This window comes from Nanorana parkeri, unplaced genomic scaffold (assembly GCF_000935625.1).
Source record: "Nanorana parkeri isolate BGI_ZX_2015 unplaced genomic scaffold, ASM93562v1 scaffold315, whole genome shotgun sequence".
NCBI lineage: Eukaryota > Metazoa > Chordata > Amphibia > Anura > Dicroglossidae > Nanorana > Nanorana parkeri.
Window position 1 is genome coordinate 1 of NW_017306583.1, and position 26,662 is coordinate 26,662.

The window sequence follows — 26,662 nt, forward strand, 5'->3', positions numbered from 1 at the left end:
TGAACCCACAAATAAGCATCCTTCTCTAGATCATTGCCCTCCGTGCTAACTGTGGCATCAGCAGTGCCCAGCCTCTTCTACTCTGTCGATGAGCAGAGTGAGGCCTATATTTAGGAAAAAGTTAAAAGTTACAGTGACCCATTCTCCCATCATGCCCTTCAGTGGATTGGAACAGTGGAGTGTTTCTTACACACAATCCAGACAGATAACTGCAGGAGAAACTACTGTGGTTTGGGATCAGATATACATTTTTTGTAGTGTGTATTTATAATCTGATGTTTCTGTTAAACAAAATTGTATAAAATTTGTATTTTGCAAGTAATTTATTCCAGGATGTTCTCAAGATGTGTCAAATACATGTCAGGCTGTCTCATAAGAAAGCCCAGCACTAGCTCTGCACTCGCTGACTACTCTTGCAGAATGAAGATGGTGATGTCCTTCCTAAAGAGGAGAAGGGGGGGGGAGCCTGATCGAGTGATTCAGCTTTGTGTGTTTGTGTAACCTACAATCCCCGTTTCAGGTCTGTAGTCACAGCTTAGAAGTAAACCAGCAATCTGACCTTTTGGAATACCAGACAAGCACCCATCACCTGATAGATATTAAAGTATTTACAATATTTCATATTCACCTGACTTAAAATATTTGAAAATAAAGTCAATATTATTTTACTTAAACATATAATACATAAAGAATATATTACATATTTTATAATAAGCTAGTATTTTATTTAAGCTAATAAGACTGTCCATTGCAACAAATGGATTACATTTATAGCTCTCTCCATAGCTACCAGAAGACTGTGGGCGATGTCCAAGATTCTCTAAGACTAAGGCTAAGTACACATGGGCAATGGATGTTTTCATAGCTGCATTACAGTTACAGTTAAAGTAGAACTGAAGCCAAAACTTTTTTTTGTTTTGGATAGAGTAAGGGAGGGTTATAACCCGTCAGCTTTTTTGTTTTGCTATCTTTGTGCCATTGGGGAAGAGTTCCCTTCACTTCCTGTTTAATAGCCACAACAGGAATTGAAAGGAAATGCCTCCAAAAAGGGAAATTCCTGCTGGTCAGAGGGTCACCAGAACTAGTGTCTCCATTGGAAGATTTTCCATCTATTCCTGTTCTGGTGACAACACAAAATTCGGGATTTTCTTTCAGTGATAATGGTCACCAGGATATATAGAGGTGGCGAATCTCCCAAATGGAGACACATACAGCAAAAAAAACCTGACAGTGGTTTTAATCCCTCTATGCTCCATCCAAAGCAAACGTTAGGTTTTGGCTTGAATTGCACTTTACATTTATAAAGATACAATTCACGATTTTCCCAATGTCCCCAATGATGAAAAGAAGACATTTTGGTCTTAAATGTCACAAAGATGTCTTTCAGCAGCACTACTGCAAAGTCCACACAGTCTTCCCGCAGCATTTTTTTAAAACTCGTATGGACACTTACCGCACATTCTTTAACATGTAAAGAACTTCTGATGGCAAGTGAGAATTTTTAACATCAAACTCTGTGAGATCTGCTTCCAGTAGAGAGGGGGGAGGTTCTTTCTTCTGCAAGGTTGGATATTCCTTCTTAAAACGAAGTATCCTGAAACCGTGATACAGAAAAGTAGTTACTGATATAAATAGTTAAACTTGCTCATTTAGCTACGTAGGGCGGAGCTACCCGATGCTGGAGTGAGCAGAGCCGTGGAGGTGTGAGGAGATTGAGACTGCCAGGATTCGTTTCAAACTTTCTTGTAATGCTGATGCATGGAATACTTTTGTGAGTAACATTTTAAATAAAGCGCTTGACTAGTTTATGTATGGTATGCACTATGGTATATTTATTTTCTTTTATACATGATATATGACCGCGGTGAGAGGATATATTAAAAGAGTGGTATATCCCTGATTGCAGAAGTCCCACCGCTAGTTAAAGGGACCTGCGTGCATAGACCTCTCACTTGGGTCTCATGTGAGACCCCGTTCACACTGAGCGACATGGTGAATCGCACGTTTTTCCGCACTATTCCGTGCTGAGCGGCATTGAGCTACAATGCGCGATATTGAGTGACAGTGCACATTTTATCGCGCTACGTAGCGCGACTTATGGGAGGGATGCTGCTACATTGGGCTGTAACCAATCAACAGCGGTCTTGATGTGACATCATTCTTTCCTTCGATATTGCTGTGCAAACGTGACCCTTCTGTAGCGTGATATCACCGGTAATGCATAACTTTGCGTGACACCATTTGAGTCTATTGGGGCCGAATCGCGCGACATCCGGCAAAAAGAGGGTCATGTACGAGTGGCAAGCTTGAGCGACGAGCTACAGGCAACATTGAGCTGTGAGATGTGAACAGCTCCATTGAAATGCATTAGACAAACTACATAGAGCGATATCGCGCAGAAACCGCGCGACAAACAACGGGGTCTTAAGGTGAGCCTTTTCCCCTGCTGGGTGTGTGGATTCACAGAGGTTGGTGGAGGACTGAAGAGAAAATTGTACAGGATACACAGAGAGAGTGGCATTAACTCCTATTGTGCTGGTGTATTGGCACTTTCTCTTATTTGGTTGGGGATTATGGAACACTTTACTGAACCGAACTTTATTGAGAACTGAAAAGAAAAACTGCACAAGATGCACAGAGAGAGCGGCATTAACCCCTAGTGTGCTGGTGTATTTGCAGTCTTTGTTATTCGGCTGTGGACACTGGATTACAGAACACTTTATTGAATGCGCAGAAAGAGTTTATTAACTTTGTATGTACTGATGTGATGTCAAGAATAGGTTCATACTATTTTGGAACATTGTTTAAAAATTGATACACTGTATTGTATTTTCTTCACAATCCTGCACTTGCTGCATGCTTATTGGATTTGTTTATTATATTTGTTTTTGCACGGGACATTGTGATATTATTATAGAATTCACTCATTTAACCATTTCCCAAAGGAAGTCCAAGTTAGAAATATTCAATAAATGTTATTAAATTCTTATTCAAACATACCAATGTTGTTTTCTCCAGTGTCTTCATTTACATTATGCCGTCTAGAGCATGGGCAGTGTAGTGTATGCTACACTCAAAAAATGCCTCTAATGATAACTGTCCCCGGGACCAGTGTGCTTATGTCTACTCTAAACCAATCTTGTCAAAATCTTCTTTGCTGGGCCTGTGTATGCACGACACACTCTTCATTCAACCCAATGGAGAATTTGTACTTGGAGTATGAATATGCCATATGATTGAATGGAGACGGCAGGTCACACCTTAAGTGGTCATAGTCTGTTTAGGGTGGATTGACTCTTTAAATGTTAAAATTATCTTTCAAAGTGCAGTATACCTCCCCAGGATTATAGTACACATTAAAGATTCCTCTTACTATCACAACTGGGGCCTTGCTTCGCTTTACAAGAGAACTAAAGCAGAACCGTATGTTTCTGGCTTTAAGTCTTTTGGGCCACATGGGTTAATTCAATAATGTACTCCTGTGATCCAAAGTCAGCATAAAGGAGGTTACTGCTACTATATGCTGACAGAGCAGAACCGCGCTGCAACCAGGAAAGATCCTGAAAATATTGTCGAGATCCACCCAGCTGCCTTATTGACAGCTGGCTCTACCTCTCTAGGACCAGACTCAGCTGTGACCCCCTCTCCTCTGTCTGACCCTCCAGTGAGCACGAGAGGAACAGAGAGGAAAGGGGGAATCCCTGCGGGGACCAGTGACTGGCAGCCACCGCTCTCTGCAGGGAGTAGACCAGGAACTGAGTGATCAGTGGTCACATGATTGCCCAGATCTCAATCTATAGAGAAAATAGAATGAGAAATACTTTTCCCATTACTTAGAGCTGTCTTGTGAGGAGCTGCAGCTATAACATGCTGGCTCTAAGTATTGGGAAGAGTATATTGTACTCTCCTAAGACTTCTCCTTTAATGCATCACACCAATTCCTGATCTGCAAAAAAATAACGGAACAGATTCATGAGATTGGAAAATTTCAGGAGGTAGCCTTATGAATTTGTATAGAATATTACTGCACATCCTGGACAACTCACCAGCATCAGGATCGATGTGCAGGGAAGGGAAATACCATTTTTTTCCCCAGTGTCACTCTCTCACTGGCAAGATGAGGGAGATGTCACTGATGTCAATGGAGATTCCGCAGTACTTCAGTCAGTGACAGAGCAACACTTCACTTATTCCACACTGTGGAAAGGAGTATTTCTCTCTGCCATTTCAAACAAGTTGTTACCAGTGACAGCATTAAAAGTGTGACATTCCCCTATCTATTTGCAAATATTAATGAGGGTTTAAATTGTCGCAATAATAGCTATAATCCAGAACAAATTTAAAAATCAACTAAATGATCATCTATAAGACATAGTTACTTGAGCAATAACAGACAAACATGTAGTAAAATAAAGGTGTAAAAGGAGTAAAACAAATAAATAAATGAGACAAGGAATCAGGTTGTAAAATTCAGTAATCTGTATCAATTTGTCTGATCACAATTCACAGGCATTGCGTAATTTTCATACAAAATGTTTCATTTTCACATCTACTTACCTTTTAGCTAGTGTGAAGACTTTCACTTTTTTTCTTACTCTGGTTCTTGAAACTGTATTCCCTACCAAAGTGTTGGGCAGCGTTGTGACCTGCAAAGTATAATACGTAGCATTTAATCGTCCTGTGTCAACCACAAGGCAGCAACAGCTTCATACACAAGAAATGGCAGAATACTAAAGCTGAACTCCAGGCAGATATAAATGAGACAAATTAATGCAACTCTGTATTTAATAATATGTCCCTAAATGTATTATTCAAATCTAAATGGTGTAAGTAACTGAATTTGATAGATTCCGCCTCTTGCAGGTCCTTTTCAGCAGAGCTTAGACTGCACAAGGGAGAAGCAACATAAGAACCCAATCAGTTTGGCTGCAGTGCAAGGAGCATGCGGAGCAGTGTGACAGAGCAATGAGTTCATTGACCAGCTGCTTCTACCTTCACTGTCCAGTCACAGGCTGGGGGAGGGACAAGACCTGTAACTTTTAACTAAACTGAAGAGAAAAATAAGGTCTTTTCCCAGGCCAGACAACGGTGTGCTCTGTGTCATAGCTGTGTAAATATCAGAAATGTATAGACACAAATAAAAAGCCTTTGGCAGTTAAAACAGCACCCATATATTACATGTATTTATATAGCTCCAACATTTTATGCAGTGCTTTACATACTGCACATTCACATTAGTCTGTGGCCTCAAGGAGCTTACAACCTAAGGTCCCTATCTCACATACACGTGTGTGTGTGTGTGTGTGTGTGTGTGTGTGTGTGTGATCAGTGGCTTATTTAGACAGGAGCCAATTAACCTACCGGCATGTTTTTGGAGTGTGGGAGGAAACTGGAGTACCCAGAGGAAACCCCCACAAGCATAGGGAGAACAGTTTGAACCATGGACCCCCAGTGCTGCAAGGCAGAAGTGCTAACCACTATGCCATGTGCTGCCTATATGTATTCCATCTGCACATTTATCCTGGAGTTCAGCTTAAGAAATATTTCAAAAAAGTCAGACAGAGAAACATACAAGTGCACAGATACAAACTGGAGCAAAGATATATGATCAGACTTGGCCACAGATACAAAATGGACCTCGGCCATTACTAAAGGACATGCCAGTCAGTGGCAGGAACAACTGAGCTCATTGCAGGACGCAGGAGATCGACACTGCAGAAAGTGTTGGTTTCTATAGACTTTGATTTATTTTCATTATTGTTTTCAGCAGCATGGGCAGTGGGAAAGATAAGTATTTTGTTTCTTCTTTTTTAGGAAAACCTATTTTGGAGTTTATTTTTATGACACAGTTGATTTTAAAATGTATTTCCATTTATTTACGGTTGTGCAGAAAGCACATTATAAAGCAGAACATGTCGGACAATCTGCAAATCGCATAGTGTTTCCGAACTCTGTAAGTCAAAGTAAGAAGAGTACTTACTTCTCTGTCAGCCAAATCCCAGCAGTGCAATGAAAGGCTTTTAGTGTCAATATTACTCCTGCGTGAGCTATAACTATCACCAAGCAGCAGCAGCAGATAAACACATGAAGAGATTATGTATAGCAGACCAATTCTTAAACCGTCTCAGAGCACCCTCTCCATAAAAGATTCTGATGATACACATATATTCAAAGAACTGTGCTCTCCAAAATAGCAACTGTTGCCTATAGAAGCAAATACTTGTATACAGGAAGTGTGGAGATCTTTCCCTACTTCCTGTTCTACATGAGTAAGAGACAATCTCCAAAATGGGCGAACACACAGCAACCACAGCTTTACAGAGATTATAACCTTCCTTACTCCAAATCTAAAAGAGCTTTGGCTGGAGTTGGGTTTAAATTGACTTAAAGTGACATTAAACCCTAAGATGTTTTAACATAAACCAATACTGTAATGTGCGCCTTACTGTAATCCATGGTTGTTTCCCTTCTCTTTGCTGCTCTTCCTTTTAAATCCGTATCTGTTCTCATGCTGGACAGAACTTCTGTCTTGCAGCAGACTGCCTTGTCTCTGAAATGGATACATGGTGTCTGTGTGTAGGTTTGCAACCTGAGCCAGCACTACAGGAAGAGGCACTCAGCTGCCAAGGGAAGTTCTCCCCAAGCATGAGAAGAGATAAGGATTTAAAAGGAAGAGCTGCAAAGAGAAGGGAAACTACCATGGATTACAGTAAGGCACACATTAAAGTATTGTTTTATGTCAAAAAATCTGAGGGTGTAATGTCACTTTAATTATCCAGTGAGTGACTAACTCAGAATAAACATTTGCATATAAAGTCTTCTGGCATCTGATTTGCACATGCAAGTTACCATAGAGGAAGCAAAATAAAAAAACAAGTCAGCAATGACTTCTATATTTTGGTAAAGGTAGGTTCCTTTTAAAATGAGCAACAGCTGCCAGACAGCATAGCTCAGGGATATAAGCCACAGCCAGAAGTGTCCTCCTTACTGGGTTCCACCCAAGCCTCATTCTAGGTGTTCAGCCCTGCCATTTAATCACCATGCAGGAAACACAGCTTGTTATGTAATATTCCTGTGCAACATATGTAATAGTTTTCATGTTGAGTGTTCAATGGTCTGTCAGTCTGAGAAATCAATTTATTTAAGTTTACTGCTGTTTAGCACAGGTTTCTATTGAAATATTTCAGGAAATAATTTGGCCTTTCATCGTAATTACCATCAAATCAGACATGCAGCACTGGCCTTTTTTGCCCCACATAATACTTCCTTGTAGCCAGTCTAAGGCCAAATAAGGTCCCAATCCTTTCTAAAACTCCTTTCCTCACTTTAGTTTTTGTTTTCCACTTTTTTTTTTTTCTTTTATGCTGATTATGTCCTGCTGATTGCTAAGAGCCTGTTTGCACCAGCATGTTGCACTAACACACCTTTGAATTTAGAATGGCACCCCAATGCAATTCCACAATGCACCTGCAATACAGCCCACCACAATGTACAGTTACTCACTATCATGCATGGTGCACGGCATTAAAAAAAAAATACTGCAGGAGCAATTTTCAGACCTTATTGATGCAATGGCAGCCCATTCAAATAAATGACCTGCCTTAAAGCAACACTAAACTCAGGAATTCAATCCTAAAACTGCATTTAAGTTTAACTATTAATACAAATTTTACTTATTTCTGTATCACTTGGTTACAGATCCTTAAATCATTCCTCCCTTCCTTCTGGAGGGTGGCAACTTTTGTTCCCCATGGTCCTTGGGTGTGTTGGAATGTAGCCACTGCTCCAAGCTCGCTCCTGTGGTGGGCTACAATCTTTGGGTTAGTTTACCAATTTGTATTGAAGGTATAGCCTATCACAGGGGTGAGCTTGGAGTGGTGACTACTTTACAACACACACAGGAACCATGGGGAACACAAGTAGCCACCCTACAGAAAGAAGGACAGTGTCAGCACCAGTATAGAGATGATTTGAGGATCTAGAGATGAGTGATGCACAAATAAGATACATTTTTGTTAATAGTTAAGGTACTTGAATGCAGTTTAAAAATGTAATGCCTGAGTTTAGTGTCACTTTAACCCAAATCATGTGAATTAAACGTATCACAATGGACCAGCATAGTGTGAATGGGCCTTAAGATGTTCCATAACAGTATTCTGGCCAGCCTGCAGTAGGACTAATAGGGCCCCTTATTGAGTTATGTTATCCAAACGTGACACTCCTGCACTTTATTTTATACACAGTAGTCTCACCTTTCTCATAATCTTCCGGCCATAAAACATCACTTTGTCCCTCTTTCGAAAACGGTAACGAGGTACCTCTGGTTGCTGCTGTTCTGTAAATAGGAAAACAGAGCAGAGAGGTGCCAATTTCATAAGACCACGTACAATAATACAACGAAGCACAACAAAGCTCCTTATTTACCACATAAAGCCTGCACTTTGTATGGGACACGACAAGCTCCTGCATTGTGTAATTCTAAAGCACACCTGCAATTTAGTGATGAACAAAGCTGAGGAGGAAGAAGGTAAGAGAGGCAGATGCTATCATTTTAGTAATTAAGGGTTTAGTGTATTGTGGGTGTCATTTTAAATGTCTAGTTGGGACTCTTTATGCCTCTATGACATTTGTTACAGTGCTGTGAGAAACATTATTCAGCAGTTCAGTAAAATCACTGCAAGTAAACTCTCGCACAACCCAACCACTTTACAGCTACCACACACATAGTGCTGGCTTAAGGCATAATGGTCTGAATTTAACTGATAAAAGTAATGGGGCTCTATTAGCCAGAGCTTCATAAGATACCTTAAAGTGACACTAAACCCAGGAGTTAATCCTTAAAATGCATTCAAGTACACTAACTATTAACACAAATGCATCTTATTTGTGTATCACTCGGCTCTAGATCCTCAAATCATCTCTGAATTGGTGCCGACACTGTCCTTCCTTCTGGAGGGTGGCTACGTTTGTTCCCCATGGTCCTTGTATGTGTTGTAAAGTAACCACAACTCCAACCTCACTCGCGCTTTATGACTTCAATACAAATGAGTAAATTAAAAGCGAGATTGTAGTCCATGACAGGAGTGATCTTGGAGCAGCGGCTACTTTACAACACACACAGGGACCATGGGGAACAAAAGTAGCCACCCTCCAGAAGGAAGGACAGTGGCAGCACCAATTCAGAGATGATTTGAGGATCTACAGCCGAGTGATATAAAAAGTTTGTTGAGTGAGACTCTACATACATTGGACTACTGGTGACGCCTGTGGCGTGCCTCTGTTGGCCAGCACACGGCTTTTGGACGGGACCATTGAGTCTGGGCATACGAATAGGAGTGGTGTCCTTTTCCCAAACTTTTCTTATTATTTTGTTGTTGTTTGTTGCATCATCATGCATGGAGGATATTAAAGAAAATGCATAGAAATTTGATAATGCAGCTGCAGTGGTGTGAATCAGGTCTTACATTATTATAGGAATGATAACACTACTCAGGAGAACTGAGGCTATACATAACGGATAATGGAAACAAACTCATGCCCTTTGTGCATTGTATTAACCCCTTCATGACTGAGCTAGTTTTCAGGTTCTGTTCATAAATGACTGACACATTTTTAATATAGTATGTTATTATTCTGTTTAATAGCTACTACAAGTTGAAGCGCCTGATAGGTAAGACTGTGATTTTATTGAGCTTCCTCAGAAACTATGTAATCTTATCAGTCACACAATGTACTATAAATGTACTGCTCCCAGTAGCAGGGAGGTATCACAGATAAGCTCTTTTTTTATGACAGTACAAATACTTCTGATTATAGTGCTCTTTGTACAAGAGCTCAGGGTCACATGACCTACAGATTGATGGACACAGCAGCCACAAGCTGAGAGTCAGTTTTGTGCTACATTTGCTTATGTAAGCATTCTGACCACATTCCTTCATGTAGTACAAACAAACTGCACTGAATAGTCATTAATAATCTTTTTCTATGGTGCATCTGCTTTCTAGGATGGAGTAGAGGTAAGGAAGGGTTGTCACAGCTCCTTCTAATCATGTACCAGATTCCCTGCACACACCTCCCAACATGGATAATATGAATGATTGCCAGTTTACACTACAGGACCTGAGCTCTTACTCGTGATTGGCACCAATAGTTGCAAAACTATGCATGAAAAAATATATCACTTGTGTATTTTAAGCTCCTATTCACATCCGAGTGTTTTGTTCCGTGTTTCCTGAAGTGCAACAATGCGAACGAAGATTCCCATGCCCGTACACCATTTACATCTAAACATTGTGTTGCCTGTCACTTGAAGCTCAAAAAAGTGCATGCACCTTTTTTTGGGCAAAATCAAACATTTGTGGTCCCATAAACTTCAATGGGAGCTCCTGATAAATGAGCAAATATAGCTTCTAAATTGCCTGAAACACGCTGATCTCAGGAGTGAATGCAAGCTAAGAAGCAATAACAAACACCACAATTAGAAAGAGCAAGCTTACTATTTACCAACACCTGAGTGCACCATAGTAGACCACTGGGTTGCCACATGAAGTCATCCATTGTACATCATAGCATCCTGGCTATTCTGCTCAGGACCATAATGCAATGGGAGCTCTCCCTGTTTTGTTGTGTGCAAGGGGAGCAAATATATATGAACTTCAGCACTGCTGGGAAGCAAATGCCCACTAACTTCAGGTATTAGGTATTGCAAGACTCAGACAGCCCCGGGCATGTCTCTCAGAAGCAGATGCATAATGGGATTTGTAATTTTACCATACCTTGAGGGCCAAGGTTTGCCTAACTCTGTTATGGATACCAGCTGCTTTCTTATTATGCTGACCCACTACCTTCAATACTTTCTGAGTCAATGACCTGGAACGTAAGGTGCAGATCGGGAAAACCAAAGTAATGTCAGCAGTCCTTTGCATATTTCTTTCAGGTGAGTGACACAAGGGCCATCATGACAGCCTAGTAACTAGCATTTTTAACATTAGAAGCAGCAATGTTTATTTCTGGAATGGTTTCTTTTAAAGTAATACCATATAATGCAGAAAATATACTCACTGGACTGCCTATATCTCTTGTAGACGATGAACACAACGACTCCAATAATAAACAGAGCCACAGCGGCTCCTATCAATATTCCTGTCCACTGTAATGAAGAAAGAACAGAGATCAGTCTCATTCTGTAAACCTGCTGTAAACAAAAAACTCAAACTTTTTGTTAAATTTAAAACTCCAAGTTTCTGTTCCCAGGTCAGGGCTCCTCTCTCTTTGCTTGATTTCTGTTGTCTATTAAACCTAGGTTACAGTGGTGTTGAAAAATTACTCTTGCCTCATGTCTCTGTGACAGAATGAAAGGAGCCACAAGAACCGTAAGATCCAGAACAGAGCAAGAAACTATGACAGGGAGAGAAAAGATGCCAACTGGTGACTGAGCCAGGTAATGGAGAGCTCTGTGTGAACACTGTCACCTCTCCATGATATGCAGATTCTGTTAGGTTTGCTCAATTTCAGCCTTCTATATTGTCACAGAACTGTCCCCATTTGTAAAAACAAGAGTAAATACACATAGAGGTAATGTCTGAAATACAAATTCCAGCTGCATCTTTTTCTAGTTAAAAAATGTTGGTTCTCGTGACAGATTTATATGGATACCAACTTTGAACACTTTTATCCAGGCTGTGCCGTGCAAGCTGTTACCTGAACTGCAGACATAAAAGGTGAAGGCCTCTTTTCATTATAACACACAAAGCTAGGTTTGCAGCAGACTGCCTTCATCAAGTCTGCCTTAAAGTTCAGCTATTTCATAATAAAATAATAAGAGTGACCTACACCCAAAAACATGATTAAAACTATAACTGCAGTTAGGAGTCATTTTCAGCTGCGTCATTGATATAAAGATAATGACAATTGTGGCCCATGCCAGTTCAGTGTATGTTAGCACAGAGTTTGTTAACTGCATCAGGAGCACAACTGGTAGACAGTTGTCATCCAATAACAGGAAGTGCCAGAACTAGAACCTCAATGTTCAAGGTTCACCAGGGATTATTTTAATAAAAACAGATACAAATACAAGTTTTGACATGTTAAAGCTTATAGATTTAACCCCTTCGTGACGGGAGACGTACACTGTACGTCCAGCCAGAAAGAGACCAAATGACTTGTCACGTACACTGTACGTGACGAGTTATTTGCTGCTTTAGAGGGCTGTTAACTGCTGAGAATCAGCTTTTAACATTCATTAATGGATGCCCTTACTACAGAGGCATTCATTAATGAAAGGGTTAACCTTTTTCAGACACCCGATACCTTAATATCGGGTGTCTGAGAGTCAAAGCAGAGGGACAACTGGGTGTAGATCTACTCTGCATCCCCTGCACCCTCACTGTCCCTACTATCAGCTCTTCTGCCACAAACAGTAACACAAACAGCTATACTGTACATGAGCATATATAGCAGTAGTGCCTTCTGTACATCATTTTCAAACATATATAACAGAACAGGCAGGAAGCCCTGGTCTGGGAACAGGAACTCATGACAGTATGGTTGACGATACCAATGGTTGGCAGATTTGGGGAAGGGGATCTGTGGCTTGGTTGGACATCAAATTAGGGAAGAAGTGTTGTCACCAGCCTCCAGGGTAGTAGTTGGATTCTTAACAGGGGCCTTACCATGGTGGTTTGCATTCTTTCTTCCACAAACTGGAGCACTCTTTTGTGAAGGTCTATGCCCTTAGAAAAGGAAGTCTGTGAAGAAAAAGCTCACAGGTTACAAACCATACACAGACAGGATGTATATGTAAGGATTAAACACATACATTCATTGACCTCGGATATAAGTGAATTGATATCCATATTCCCCTCTGTAAACATATTAGGAAGATGGGAAAGGATTTCTCCAGCAGGGACATCCCGCTCTTGGTATAGCACCACGTCTCCCATACATGCAAGCAGTCCAATCACCTCCCACCACTGTTATAAGAGTCAGCAATTAATTGCAATGGCTGTACTAGGAAAGGATTTTACTCTGCAGCAGGGCTGCCCTCTTTCTGCCCGCCAACCTGGCAGACTGACCAGTTTCTGTTACAGAGTCTGATATCATACAGCCGACAGCTGCTGGAAGCAGACGTTATTTGGGTAGGAGGTCACGGGATTAGGATGAGAGGACATCACAATAACTGCAAAAGCATGGAAAGTTACAATGACCTATATGACATTTCTCCAGAGACCAGAGCGCTGGGGCCTAAATTTGAAGATCAGGATTAAAATTATCACAATTTTGTGACATCTCACCGGCTGCAGTACCCAAATCAATCTATATGTTTCACATTCAGGTGATTCAATATACATCCACGTATTGTATGAGCATCATATTTGAGTGCCTTACCTCCAAGCAGCTGCTGCTGTTGTCCTCACCCATATCTGAGAAAAGCAAAGACATACGAGTTAATAAATACAAATTAGATTATCATTTGCATTAAAGGTCGATGGCTCTAATAGTACAAAGGCTCTTTTATAAAGAGAGACAGAAAAAAAAATGTCCAGAGTTAACAAAAGAAAGTTTGCAAGTTTGGCCAGAATATGAGATCTGATATAATTATCTGTGTGTTAGGGAAGTTCGGGGGAGGGGAGATTTAAACTAATACAGTTTTAAAAAAACCCAAACTGTCTTCTGCTTCCCATAAAGAGGTTTTTCATAGTTAGTAGGATTCCCTTTTACCTAAAACTCCAGACACGTGGGCTGTGAGGCTGACATACTTGTGTATCCTTTTTTTTCTGCCCAGCCTCTGCTACTGTGTAAACCAGGGGTCTCAAAGTACAGGCCCGCGAACTTGTACCATTCAGCCCTCAGCCGGCTGTCAAGTCAGGTACGCTGTAATTTCAGCCGGAGCTCTGACAGTAAACTCCCGCTTGCCTGCTTATGCAAGCCATTAGAGGTAGGTTATCATAGAACTTCTTCATATGGGATATAATGGTTTGAGATACTTGGGGAGCTTCCCAATTTGCCCATTTCAGCCTGAAATTGGAGAACATTGATGTCAGCTACTAAAGCTTCATCGCCTAAAAAGAAGAACAATTGTTCCACTGTTGTACCCCAGCTACTCAGGCTTGCAGCCATCATGATGGAGACTGGGTACTTCCTGTTCCATAGAACACCTTGCCTAAGGTTTGTTAATGATATTTCACTAATGCAGGGACCTGAGCACCTATGTGGGAGGAGTAAGGTAGACATCATAGCATTCTGAGTTACCATCTCAGAGGCTGACATTCTGATTATGGAAAGGTCTGATAGCAGGTTACAGTATATTCAGGCAACCCTGGACATGCCTTGTCATAAATCCCAAGATTGTCATAGCTTCTCTAAAGAATACTCGGTCATTCTAAATGAAGGTCAAATCCTTGAAGATTACAGTTGGCCCTATATTTTTAGTGGGCAAAAAAGACATCTCTTATTCTGAATCCAGAAAGATGTGCAAAAACACTCTGTAAAGAGAACGATTGGATTTTATTTACAGTTAATAATCCAACCTAGAAAATTAAGAGGTCACATTCCTGGGCACTGTGGGCTTCCAGACAAGCCTTGGGTGTTGCAGTTAGGACTATGCCCTCCAAGGATGAAACTACTAGGATCTCCTTTTACCTCAAGTAGTCTGCCACTCTTGACATCAGCTTGGTGAAAAACTTTGAAACTTGAGATACAAGAGGGCCAGGAATCGCAGATGGATGAGATATTTCCCCAGAAAAACTGGAATCCACAATATTTGAGACATGGGGTGTACGAAATTGATAATATGCAGCCTTTAAATTCGGAGTTGTATTTAGAATACATTTTGGTAACTGACAGCAGAGATTAAGGGTTGCATCTTGAATTCTTGTATTTTAAAAATGAGAGGCTTCAGCTTTATGATGGTCCTGTAAATTTCATTCAGCTTAAAAACGAAAACAATTGAAGCATAATATCTTCATATTTATTGTGCAAGGGGAACTGTTAAAAGTACTTCTTTTTGAATATCATCAACTTCACTGCCTATTCAATGTCAATACATAGGGAAGAGAGAAGACTGCCTAGGTGTGATCTTCTGGAAGGTGGGTATGACATTCCAGGCTAAAATCTACTAATTCATAAGCCATCACAGTACCTAATTCATAGATTTGAAGTGATCTTCTTCCAGCTCCCCTGAAAGCAAGTCAGATCTCTCCCTACTGGAAGCAATGGCACATTGCTTAGATAATATTAGGGGATATTCATTGTTTTTAGGACTGAACATAAATCCTCATTTTTTTTTCCTGACACTTATCCTTATCTTGCTTTTTAAACTGTCTACAATTTGGGTGAATGAGGAGAAGATGGCCTAGGTACCACATAAGGCAAGGCAATAGTAGTTTTTTAAGAGATTATAAGCTCTGTTTTAAAAAATTCCATCAAAGCTTAAATCATAGAAGATGATTCTTCCCCAACTGTTTCCTCCATGCATTTTATACACAATGGTACCTACAAGCAGTGGACCCATAGTGAACACAAGCATTGCTTTGATTTACTGAATAGTGCAGAGCATTTTAATAGTTTATGTTCTTTGAAGAGCCTTTATACTGAGCTTGATAGTTACACTGTTACTCTGCTCTTGCTTTTGATAAATCCTATAAGCAAGGTGAAGAGCCAGGGGGTACAATGAGGGTTCAAACAGGACACAAGCTCTTAACATGCCTTTAACCCTTTCGCTGCCAAGCCCTCCGGAACATTTTTCAAATCAGCTGGCCAAGCCCTTTTTGAATTTTATGCAATTTAAAACCGGTATTTTTGATAATAGCGGTCATCAGCGGCTTGTGAGCCGCTGATGACAGCTATTAATTTAAAGGGGACAGTCTGCTGAACAGTTATACTATAAGCTGATGGTCGCTAAAGCGACCATCAGCTTATAGTAGAACTGTAAATGCCAGGTCCGTATGGCATACTGACCTGGCCAGCTGGAAGCACTTTTGTAGCTCCGTACGACGTACGTCCTTGGCAGCGAAAGGGTTAAAAAACGTAATAAACAACTAATTTTAGCAGTTTTTCGCTTTGAAGAATATTTTTCTAAATATTTGATACAGCAAGAAAAAAAAAAAAAAGAAAAAAAAAGAAGAAGAAGGAACTTGTCAGCTTATTACACAATACTTAATGCAAGCCACAATGCCAAAAGAAGCACACTGTAGCTGTAGAACAAAGAAATAGACAGAAGTAAAAGAACATAACAAGGCTGCTAATGATGTCTTCACATGTCATTCTAAGCCCCCATTCACACCCCAGTGTTTTGTCATATGGTTTTGCGCATTTCCCTAAATCGCAACACCACACCATCAGAATCCCATTGTTTTCTCTTGCATCTGTTTATTCACTTGCACTCGGTCGCTTGAAGCAAGAAAAGGAACATGAGCATTTTCTGGAGCTGCGTTGCATAAATTTCACCCCGTAGACTTCAATGGAAATGCCTGTAAACATGTGATACAAGCATTTACGCACCGGAAGATCTCTTCTATGGCGGCTTTCTGTCGGCCAAAACAAAAAAAACTGAAGCTTGATACAACGTGCCCGTGCAAAAATGATTGCACAAAGCATGCAATATTCTCAACAACACCTTGACACACCTCATAGCACACTGTAATTTGGAGTGACAAGACCAAAATAAAGCTTTATGGTCACAACCATAAGCACTGTTTGCAGAGGGGTCAACAAAGCATAAAGCCATCCCCACTGTTTAGCATAGTGGTGGCTCACTGATGTTTTGGGGGGGGGGGGGGGGGGGTGAGCTCTAAAGGCACGGGGAATCTTGTAATAATTGATGGCAAGATTAATGCAGCATGTTATCAGAAAATACTGGCAGATTATTTGCATTATTCTGCATGAAAGCTGCGCATGGGATGCTCTTGGACTTTCCAGCCCGACAATGACCCTAAGCACAAGGCCAAGTTGACCCTCCAGTGGTTACAGCAGAAAAAGGTGAAAGTTCTGGAATGGCCATCACAATCTCCTGACCTTAATATCATGGAGCCACTCTGCGGAGATCTCAAACGTGCGGTTCAAGCAAGACGACCAAAGACTTTGCATGACCTAGAGGCATTTTGCCAAGGCAAATGGGCACCTATCCCACCTGTAAGAATTCGGGGCCTCATAGTCAACTATTACAAAAGACTTCACACTCTCATTGATGCTAAAGGGGGCAATACACAGTATGAAGAACTAAGGGTATGCAGACATTTGAACAGGGGTCATTTCATTTTTTTTATTTGTTGACATGTTTTGTTTTATGATTGTGTCATTCTGTTATGGCCTACAGTTCAATATGAATCCCACAAGAAATGAAAGAAATGTGTTTTGCCTGCTCACTCATGTTTTCTTAAAAATGGTACATATTAGGGATGCACCGATACCGGCTGTTTGGTCAGCTGCGTGCCGATTGGCTGGGAAGACTAATACTAGTATCGGTACATCCCTAATACTAACCCCCACACATTAAGGCCCCGTTCACACCAGGGCAATTCAGTCGCGCAAATTTGTCTGCCCTGAACCGCCAACATTGACAACCCCATACATTCCTATGGGGACCGTTGATGCAATCGCGCGGCTCCACACGATCCGAACCGCCTGCCGCCCAAAATGCTCCCTAACAAAATGTACCTTATTTGTGTATAACTCGGCTGTAGCTCCTCAAACCATCTCTGAATTGGTGCGGACACTGTCCTTCCTTCTGGAGGGTGGATACTTTTGTTTCCCATGGTCTCTGCCTGTGTTGTAAAGTAGCCACTGCTCCAAGCTCACTCCCATGATGGACTACAATCTCATGTTTATTTTAATAATTTGTATTGAGATTGTAGTCCATCACGGGATTGAGTTCGGAGCAGTGGCTACTTTACAACACAGGGGCCATGGGGAACAAAAGTAGCCACCCTCCAGAAGGAAGAACAGTGTCAGCACCAATTCAGAGATGGTTTGAGGATCTTCTGCCTTATGAAAGCATTGCTCCACATGACCGATGACTTTAATTAAATTTCAGCAACCATAATATACAATGGCACCACCTGATATGTTATCAGACAGATGAAATGAGCATGCAACCTACCTTGCGTTGGGGCGGCATGAGTGGATATGGCTGTTCACACATTACAGGAAGGAAAACTCCACAGCTAGCAGTCAGGGGTCAATATTAGGGACAGCATTAGAGACAGGAGACAGAAATGAGAGCAGAACAGAAGTTAAATAAGGGGCATGCTAGTTAGTAAGGAAAGAAATAGACATTCCTCTTATTAACCTAGCTTCTTATTAACCTAGCTATCCTCATATGTACATTCTTATTGATACACAGTCATTAAAAGCAATTTCATGCAAAAGGTAAATGCATTCAGTGAGCCACTAATGTTATCCATCAAACAGTGCAGCTGCCAGCCAATTGTTAATCTCAGGTCTGTGTAATCCCCTGCAGAATAAGCACACACACAGCTCCGCAGAGGTCCGTAGGAGTGTAATACCTGAGCTTTGTGACTTTCGTCGCTCTGCTTCTTGCATCAACAATCATATTTAAACTTTCAAGGTGGGTTTGACACCGAATGGTGGGTGTGTGAAGCCTCATTGTACTAAAATATTTACTTCAGGCTGTGTTTGTGACCCCTCCCAATTAATGACAGAAGGGAACAGGGTGGACTGGCGCAGCATATCAGTGTCTGGATTTAAAAATGAAAGTACTAATCAGGTTTGTGGTACTCCTTGTACATATCTGAGGGACCATTCACACCCGTCCTGTTGTGTTGTAATCCAATTTTCAATGGCTGCGAACGAAACGGCACCCGAAGCCCCAAAAAAAGGTTTCCCATCCCTCTCAGAAACAGATCATCTTAAAAAGGATGCATAGTTAAGGTCTAACGCCAGACTTTTTTTTGTTTTGGATAAAGTTTTGCGCAGAATTAATGTCTCTGTCATGTTTTTACTTTTATCTTTGGCTCCATTAGGAAGATCTTCTTTCACACCCTATCTGTCTAGACAACAGTACTAGGAATGGGGGGAGCAGCAATCAAAAAGACAGAAAAGCACAGAGGTCAATAAAAACCAGTCAGAAATCTTAAAGGAGAACTATGAGGTGAGTGCTTTTCACTCACCTCATAGTTCTAGCCGACCTGTGACAATGAGACTGTCACAGGTCGGCTCAGTAGATCGGGAGGTGAGCGAACACATACCGGCGTTCCCTCACCTCTCGATCCTGTCACTGCTCTCTGCCGTGGCAGGGGGAGGGGCTGGATTCCCCTCTCCCCGCTCCGATCTGCCAGCGCTGACTGGCGGAACGGACGGGGGAGGGGGCGGGTACAGCTGGCTCTGCCTCTAGATAGGCAGAGCCAGCTGTCACTCACGCAGCTGGGCGGATCCCGTCATCTAAGTCGTGATCCGCTCCGGCTGCGGCGTCTCAGTATATAGGGAGCTGTAGCTCGCGGTATACTGAGCTTAGGGTGACGGGAGGACGCTAGTTTGTGTCCTCCCGTTACCCTAAGGAGAACTATGGGGAAAAACACTGACCCCATAGTTCTTCTTTAACCCTTTCCCACTGGAGACATTTCCTGAAAAAGGAATATAACCTGACAGAGGATATAACCTGTCCTTGCTCTATACAAAGTAAATAGTTTTAGCTGGAGCTGGGCTTTAAGTTAAAAAAGACAAATGTTCACCAAGTTCTTATACACAAATATACACAATACAAAAAACCCTTCCGGCAATAAAAGCCAAGTTTGTCTGAAAGGGAAAAAAAAATAAAAAATACTTCCTTACCCCCACAGGGGCAACCCGATTATATATAACAACAAATGCTTAGTAACTATAAGTTAGGATACCATTAGGTAACAATTACCATTAAAGTGGCAGTAAAGGTATTAAAAAAAAGAGCCTCTTGGAGCTTTAAGTTATAATGTGCAAGGATGCGGTTCCATTTTCTCCATGGTCTTCTTTGAGATTTTGACTGCTCGGCCACTTGATCGGCCAGACCCCAATGACATAACTCCTGCACATGCGCACAGGAGCTACTTCATGTTGGCGTGCTGGGTCTGTAGGCTAAGCTGTGCATGCTTGGCTTAGTAAATAGAAAACAAAAACTGCTGACAGCTAGAAAGAAGCACAGTGTCTTCTGCCATAGAGAGCCTGCCGATCGGCAGGTTCTTCTTTTTTGAAGCCTTACTTCCACTTTAAATAACAAGATCATTCAAACTATTTTTATTTTGTGATAGATTTTGCCATTCTTACCTCATGTGGTCGGATATTTCAAATCTTAACCACTCTTACCATAAAGATCCTCTTTTGTAACTGACTGTACAATTTCACGTGACCCTCCATAACAGATATATAGGGCTGAGTGTCCAGGAGAAGCATAATACAGAATAAAAACTGCTTGATTTTGATATGATTAATTATGATTATTATTATGATAAAGGATTTATATATAGCGCCAACAGTTTGCACAGTGCTTTACAATAGAAGGAAGACATTACAGTAACAATACAAGTCAAAGCAAAAAATTGTTAGTAGGGCCCTGCCCGTGAGAGCTTACAAATAATAGAGGTGCACCGAAATAGAAATTTAAAAACCGAAACGAAACCAAAATTAAAAAAATTGTCAGGCCGAAACCGATACCGAAAATGTTTTTATTTTAATTTTTTCTAAATTTTTTTATATTTTATTTTTATTTATTTTTATAAAGCTTTTAAATTTTTTATATTTATTTTTATTTATTCATTCATTTTTTATTAAATATTTTTATTTTTTACTTTACTTCTAGGGGCTTCGGGGAAATATTAGGGGTCTAAACAGACCCCTGTTTTTTCCCTTTTAAAATAGAAAAAGAGATTGAGGACACAAAGTCCTCAATCTCTTTTTCTGTATCCCCAGTTATCAATGAACAGCAATCCTCTATGAGTGTTCCTGTTCATTGATAACTTGAGAACATGGTATGTTTAGTATAACTACAACTATGAATGAACAGGGGGTGATGTAGATCACTTCCCATTCATTCATAATTGAGGATATAGTAACCATACCAGGTCCTCATTTATGTACAAACACTCAGTGATCACTGATCGCTGAGTGTATGTAGCCCGCTCTCCTCTCTGACACACAATGTCACAGGAGGCTGAGCGAGCGGTGTAGGGAGGAGAGCTCAGCCTCCTGTGACAGCACAATCTGAGCCCCCACACCACTCTGCCGCACTGTGATAGGCGGCCGAGCGGTGTGGGAGGAGAGATACCGGCCGCTCACAGCGCTCTCCTCCCGCAGCGCTCGGCCGGCTGTCACTTTGTCTCCTCCCCACTGGGACACAGAGCAGCACCCAGCGGGGAGGAAAGAAACCTGGGATGTGCCGATGTATAGGCAGGAAAATGGCACTTTCGGCATTTAGCCAAAAGTGCCATTTTTGGCCGATATGTTTCCGCGGCCGATATATCGGTGCATCCCTACTAAAATAATGCATCATAATGTCTTCTTCAAACACTTTCTATTAGGAAAACGTCTGCTGGCAAAGGGAAGATATTTCCTTTGATTCTGCAATACAGATGTTCCTCGCTTACTGACTTACCTGTTTTGCGACCACTCGCACTTACGACGGACCGCCGATCGACCTCCGACCTTGCGCATCGTGGCGCCGGCGGAAGTGGTGTCCTCCGATCTTTACTGCGGGTCCCGGAAAGTATTTTTATTGCCCGATGTACAGTACACTGTTCGGTACTGTACATTGGCAATGCTATACAGTACTGTACTAATGCAGTACAGTACTGTATAGAGTTCCTCACTTAACGACCAATCCGTTTAACGACCTGGTCGTAGGAACGGAACTTGGTCGTTAAGTGAGGAATACCTGTAATCATATTTTAGAAAATAGCTAGACAGGGAAACACTACATAGACTAAACAATCACATTGCCATTTTACAATCCTCTAAAAAACCTCCTAGATTTATGATCTGTTGTAAAAGCCAGAAAAAGTGCGAGGAATAATTCATAGAGCTGGAAGGATCAAGCGTACAAAATGATGCCCAGATCTGGCTGCCAGGTATGACCGCTGCTTCAAGATATCAGTAGCTGTGAAAAGACTGTCAACATCGTCTTGAACAAGACTGCTGACAGTTTACATAACTTCCTGCTCTGAAAGCATAACGGTGGACGAAAGCAAGCAAAAACAAAAACGCAGGATATTTAAAAAACATAGATGTAAACAATGTAAAATATTGTTTCCCCCAACTATCATATCTTACCCTAGTTAAGAGAAAAGTTCATTCATTACTTGTCAGGGAACAACAGTGGAATTAAATATGTAAGGTGAAAAATGTAACTTTTACCCCCTTTCACTAAAGATCACATCAGTGCGTAGCTCTGCATGCTGATATGAAATCATCTTACATTCATTAGCTAAAAATATTTTTCTTTTACTTACAAATATTTTTATTCCACTTCCTGGTCCTCTTGGGCATTAGAGATGTAATGTGCATCCTGGGAAGATTACATCAGCAGAGCATTGCTGGGAAATCTCATCTGTAATCTCATGAGATCTCAGTGAAAGGCATTTGCCTCCCCTGAGATGATGTGCATGTCCAGAGTTCCAGGAAGTAAAGGGAGATGGAGTAATCTGCCCTTAGTAAAAATGGCCACTGTGAGAAGAATGGGGAGGAAAAGAAAAATAAGGTATGCAAAGAATAAAAAGCCTGCAATTATCTAGAAGTATCCGTTTGTAGATTGTCATTACTAAACATTTCTAAAAGGTGCCTTTGTTGTTATTTCAAAGATATGGGTTGAGTTACTCTTCAACTGTGGAGATAAAATTTCTCACGGCACTAAGGGCCCATTCACACTAGCCTGTCCCATGAAACGCTGTGTTTCAGCAGACGGACTTGTGGTCTGTGATAGCTTCAGTAGCGTGCGTTGTATCTCACCCTGTCGGAGCTGTGACGGTTTACTTTTTTAAACCTTGTGTGGACTGTACAATGTGTACACTTCATTTAGGTCCCTGCTCTGTCGTGCGTTGCCCTGCAGTTAGATCCATTGCACTGCCATAAAATAAACCAGAGTGTGCACATGTTTACGTATGCTTTCGTGTGCATTGAGTAAAGGCAGCCTATTGGTTTTGAATGTGTCTGCAATGTGCATTTTTAGCAATGTAGTGTATTACAACACACAAAGCATTTACATGCATGTGCTGTGGTGCTCTATAGCACAGTGCCATTGATTTTACTGGATATGTGGGTTGAGCTAAGATTAAGAATGAATGGCAACATGCACACACACACACAGCACATTACCCAGGAACGTGGTAACGCAAGTTTTCATTACCTGTGTTATATTGTGAATGAGCACTTAGATGGCAGTAGGCAATCCGATGAGCCCTGAAAAAGTGCTTCTAATAGCTGAAAAGATTCAAGAAAGTTGCGTACATGCTGTAAATATTTTAGGCACATTGGTGGCCTGGCTCCTTGGACCTATCAAACACTTTTTATAATGGTTTAACATAACCTGAAGTATCATATCGTATCCTAGTTAGGAGAGTCACGCATCAGTTGCTGGCTGGGAATAACAGTGCTACTGCATACAGATTTCCATAGTCATTTTGCTGGTGCAGTCTGTCGGAATACAACAGCCCACACGTCAGATACCTCCACCCATAATGTTTAAAGGAGAACTATGGGGTTAAGGCTTTTCCCCATAGTTCTCCTTAGGGTAACGGGAGGACACAAACTAGCGTCCTACCGTCACCCTAGGCTCAGTATACCGCGAGCTGTAGCTATACTAAGACGCCGCAGCTGAAGCGGATCCCGACAATTATGTCTGGATCCGCCCAGCTGCGTGACTATCTAGAGGCAGAGCCAGCTGTACCCGCCCCCTCCCCGTCTGTTCCGCCAGTCAGCGCTGGCGGATCGGAGCGGGGGGAATCCGACCCCTCCCCTGTCACGGTAGAGAGCCGGGACAGGGTCGAGAGGTGAGCGAACGCCAGTATGTGCCAGTTTCATTGTCACACACAGCACATTACCCAGGAACGTGGTAACGCAAGTTTTCATTACCTGTGTTATATTGTGAATGAGCACTTAGATGGCAGTAGGCAATCCGATGAGCCCTGAAAAAGTGCTTCTAATAGCTGAAAAGATTCAAGAAAGTTGCGTACATGCTGTAAATATTTTAGGCACATTGGTGGCCTGGCTCCTTGGACCTATCAAACACTTTTTATAATGGTTTAACATAACCTGAAGTATCATATCGTATCCTAGTTAGGAGAGTCACGCATCAGTTGCTGGCTGGGAATAACAGTGCTACTGCATACAGATTTCCATAGTCATTTTGCTGGTGCAGTCTGTCGGAATACAACAGCCCACACGTCAGATACCTCCACCCATAATGTTTAAAGGAGAACTATGGGGTTAAGGCTTTTCCCCATAGTTCTCCTTAGGGTAACGGGAGGACACAAACTAGCGTCCTACCGTCACCCTAGGCTCAGTATACCGCGAGCTGTAGCTATACTAAGACGCCGCAGCTGAAGCGGATCCCGACAATTATGTCTGGATCCGCCCAGCTGCGTGACTATCTAGAGGCAGAGCCAGCTGTACCCGCCCCCTCCCCGTCTGTTCCGCCAGTCAGCGCTGGCGGATCGGAGCGGGGGGAATCCGACCCCTCCCCTGTCACGGTAGAGAGCCGGGACAGGGTCGAGAGGTGAGCGAACGCCAGTATGTGCCAGTTTCATTGTCACAGGTCGGCTAGAACTATGAGGGGAGTGAAAAGCACTCACCTCATAGTTCTCCTTTAATGTGAATGGGGAATAGCAGACTGAACATGGCAAGTCTTAATGTGCATGGCACGCTTTGGTCCTTTTTGGGGAGATTTCCATTTACTTCATGTCAGGACAACTTTAATGTAAGGTCACCAGTAGAAGCAAAATGTGGAGGCCATGCAGAGTCAATTTTGTGATGATGTGTTGTCTATATACAACAATAAAGTCAGATTAACCACTTCAGTGCCGGCATGTTATACCTCCTTCATTACCAGGCCATTTTTTCCGTTTTCAGCACTGAGCAAGTTTGACTGAGAATTCCTCTGTTACCCAACACTAACAAAATTGATTCTATAGTTTTTTTGGGGAGAGGACAAATAGAGGTTTCTTTTAGTGGTATTTAATAATCACTTTTTTACTATATGAGGTTAAGAAGACCGAGGAAAAACAAAACAAAACCTGTTTCTCTTACTTACGTTTAGAAATCATAGCAAATAAAAAATATTATCAGGACAGTATGAAAATCCCTGAATTGACCCCTTTTGGAAAGTAGACACTCCAAGGTAATCAGATTTTTTGCTGCAATTTTTTGGAAATGAAAAAACAAACCAGTATACTGGCTACCCACCATCCTCCGTCCAGCCATTTAATTACAATAAGCACAACGGCAAGTAATTTAACAAAAAAAAAGCCACAACAAATTTTTCCTTAAAGGAGAACTATGGGGTTCTATATTTTCTTTATTATTGCATTCCTTAGGCTAAATAAGTAAATTGTGCAATTTACTCCTATTAGCCAAAATGCACCCTAAGCCTGTAAACCCTTCTTTAAGATGTGGGCGGGGCTAAGCGCCGCAATGAGGAGAGATCCCGACAATGTTGCCGGGATCCTCCCCACTGATCATCGTCACTGACAGTGATTCTTGAGAGCTGCTGCGCGTCCACAAATATATGGACATGCGCAGCAACTTTGTGCACGCAGCTCTCTCCTTACCTGCACCTCCCCGTCCTCTGTGCTTTCCAGACACGCTGCTGTGCAGCCCTTGATCCCCTCCCTCCTCCTCTCCATCTGCCCCGCCTACTTCACGTGTAGCGTGCAGTGCATTGAGAAGATCTTGTCCCGGGTCAGAAGCTCTCTCTTCATAATTTATCACATATGGGCAAGTCCATATATGGTGAATGATGTCACTGGAGATCCCTGCTGATCGGATGCTTGCCAGTCTGCAGGGATCCCCAGTGACATCATTCACCATATATGGACTTGCCCATTTGTAGTAAATGCTGGAGAGCCCTCTTTCCCCTCTCTCATCAGCGATCCCCAGTGATTTGATTGATGTCAGCGTCACACAGGGCACGTCGGGAGAGAGAGCGAGAGAGAGCGAGAGAGGAAGGAGCCCTCTCTCTCCATCATTTACTACAAATGGGCAAGTCCATACAGTGGCGTAACAACCGGGGGGGCAGCAGGGGCGCGGGCCCCGGGCGAAAAGTGAAGGGGGGGCGCCGGCCGAAAATGGCACTTTCGGCTAAATGCCGAAAGTGACATTTTCCTGCCGTTTTGTCGGCGCGGCCGTGATTCCTTTCATCCCCGCTGGGACACAGAGCAGTGCCCAGCAGGGATGAAAGGAATCAGAGAGAAAATGACAGCCGGCCGAGCGCTGCGGGACGAGCGCGCGCTGCGGGCGGCGTCTTTCCTCCCACACCGCTCGGCCGCCTATCACAGTGCAGCAGAGCGGTGTGGGGGCGGAGACAGCCAGCGCTGTCACAGGAGGCTGGGCTCTCCTCTTGCAGCCTCCTATGGCAGTGTGTGTCAGAGAGGAGAACGGGTACAAGCACTCAGCGATCAGTGATCGCTGAGTGTTTGTACATAATTGAGGACCTGGTATGTAAACTATAGCCTCAATTATGAATGAA

At 42.1% G+C, this 26,662-nt stretch overlaps 1 protein-coding gene across 1 annotated transcript in view; it reads right to left on the minus strand.

Annotated features, from left to right (window-relative positions):
* Nucleotides 1-1,453: 1,453 nt before the first annotated feature.
* LOC108788245 (patatin-like phospholipase domain-containing protein 7) overlaps nucleotides 1,454-26,662 on the minus strand; it is a gene marked incomplete at its 3' end in the record, with an annotated part of 37,359 nt that continues 12,150 nt past the window's right edge. Inside the window, exons 2-7 of the mRNA XM_018557988.1 lie at nucleotides 13,387-13,421; nucleotides 12,672-12,746; nucleotides 11,062-11,149; nucleotides 8,253-8,335; nucleotides 4,558-4,646; nucleotides 1,454-1,594 (exon numbers count right to left, since the gene is read on the minus strand). Of these exons, the coding sequence (XP_018413490.1) occupies nucleotides 1,454-1,594; nucleotides 4,558-4,646; nucleotides 8,253-8,335; nucleotides 11,062-11,149; nucleotides 12,672-12,746; nucleotides 13,387-13,419 (509 nt within the window). The remainder of the gene's footprint in view (nucleotides 1,595-4,557; nucleotides 4,647-8,252; nucleotides 8,336-11,061; nucleotides 11,150-12,671; nucleotides 12,747-13,386; nucleotides 13,422-26,662) is intronic.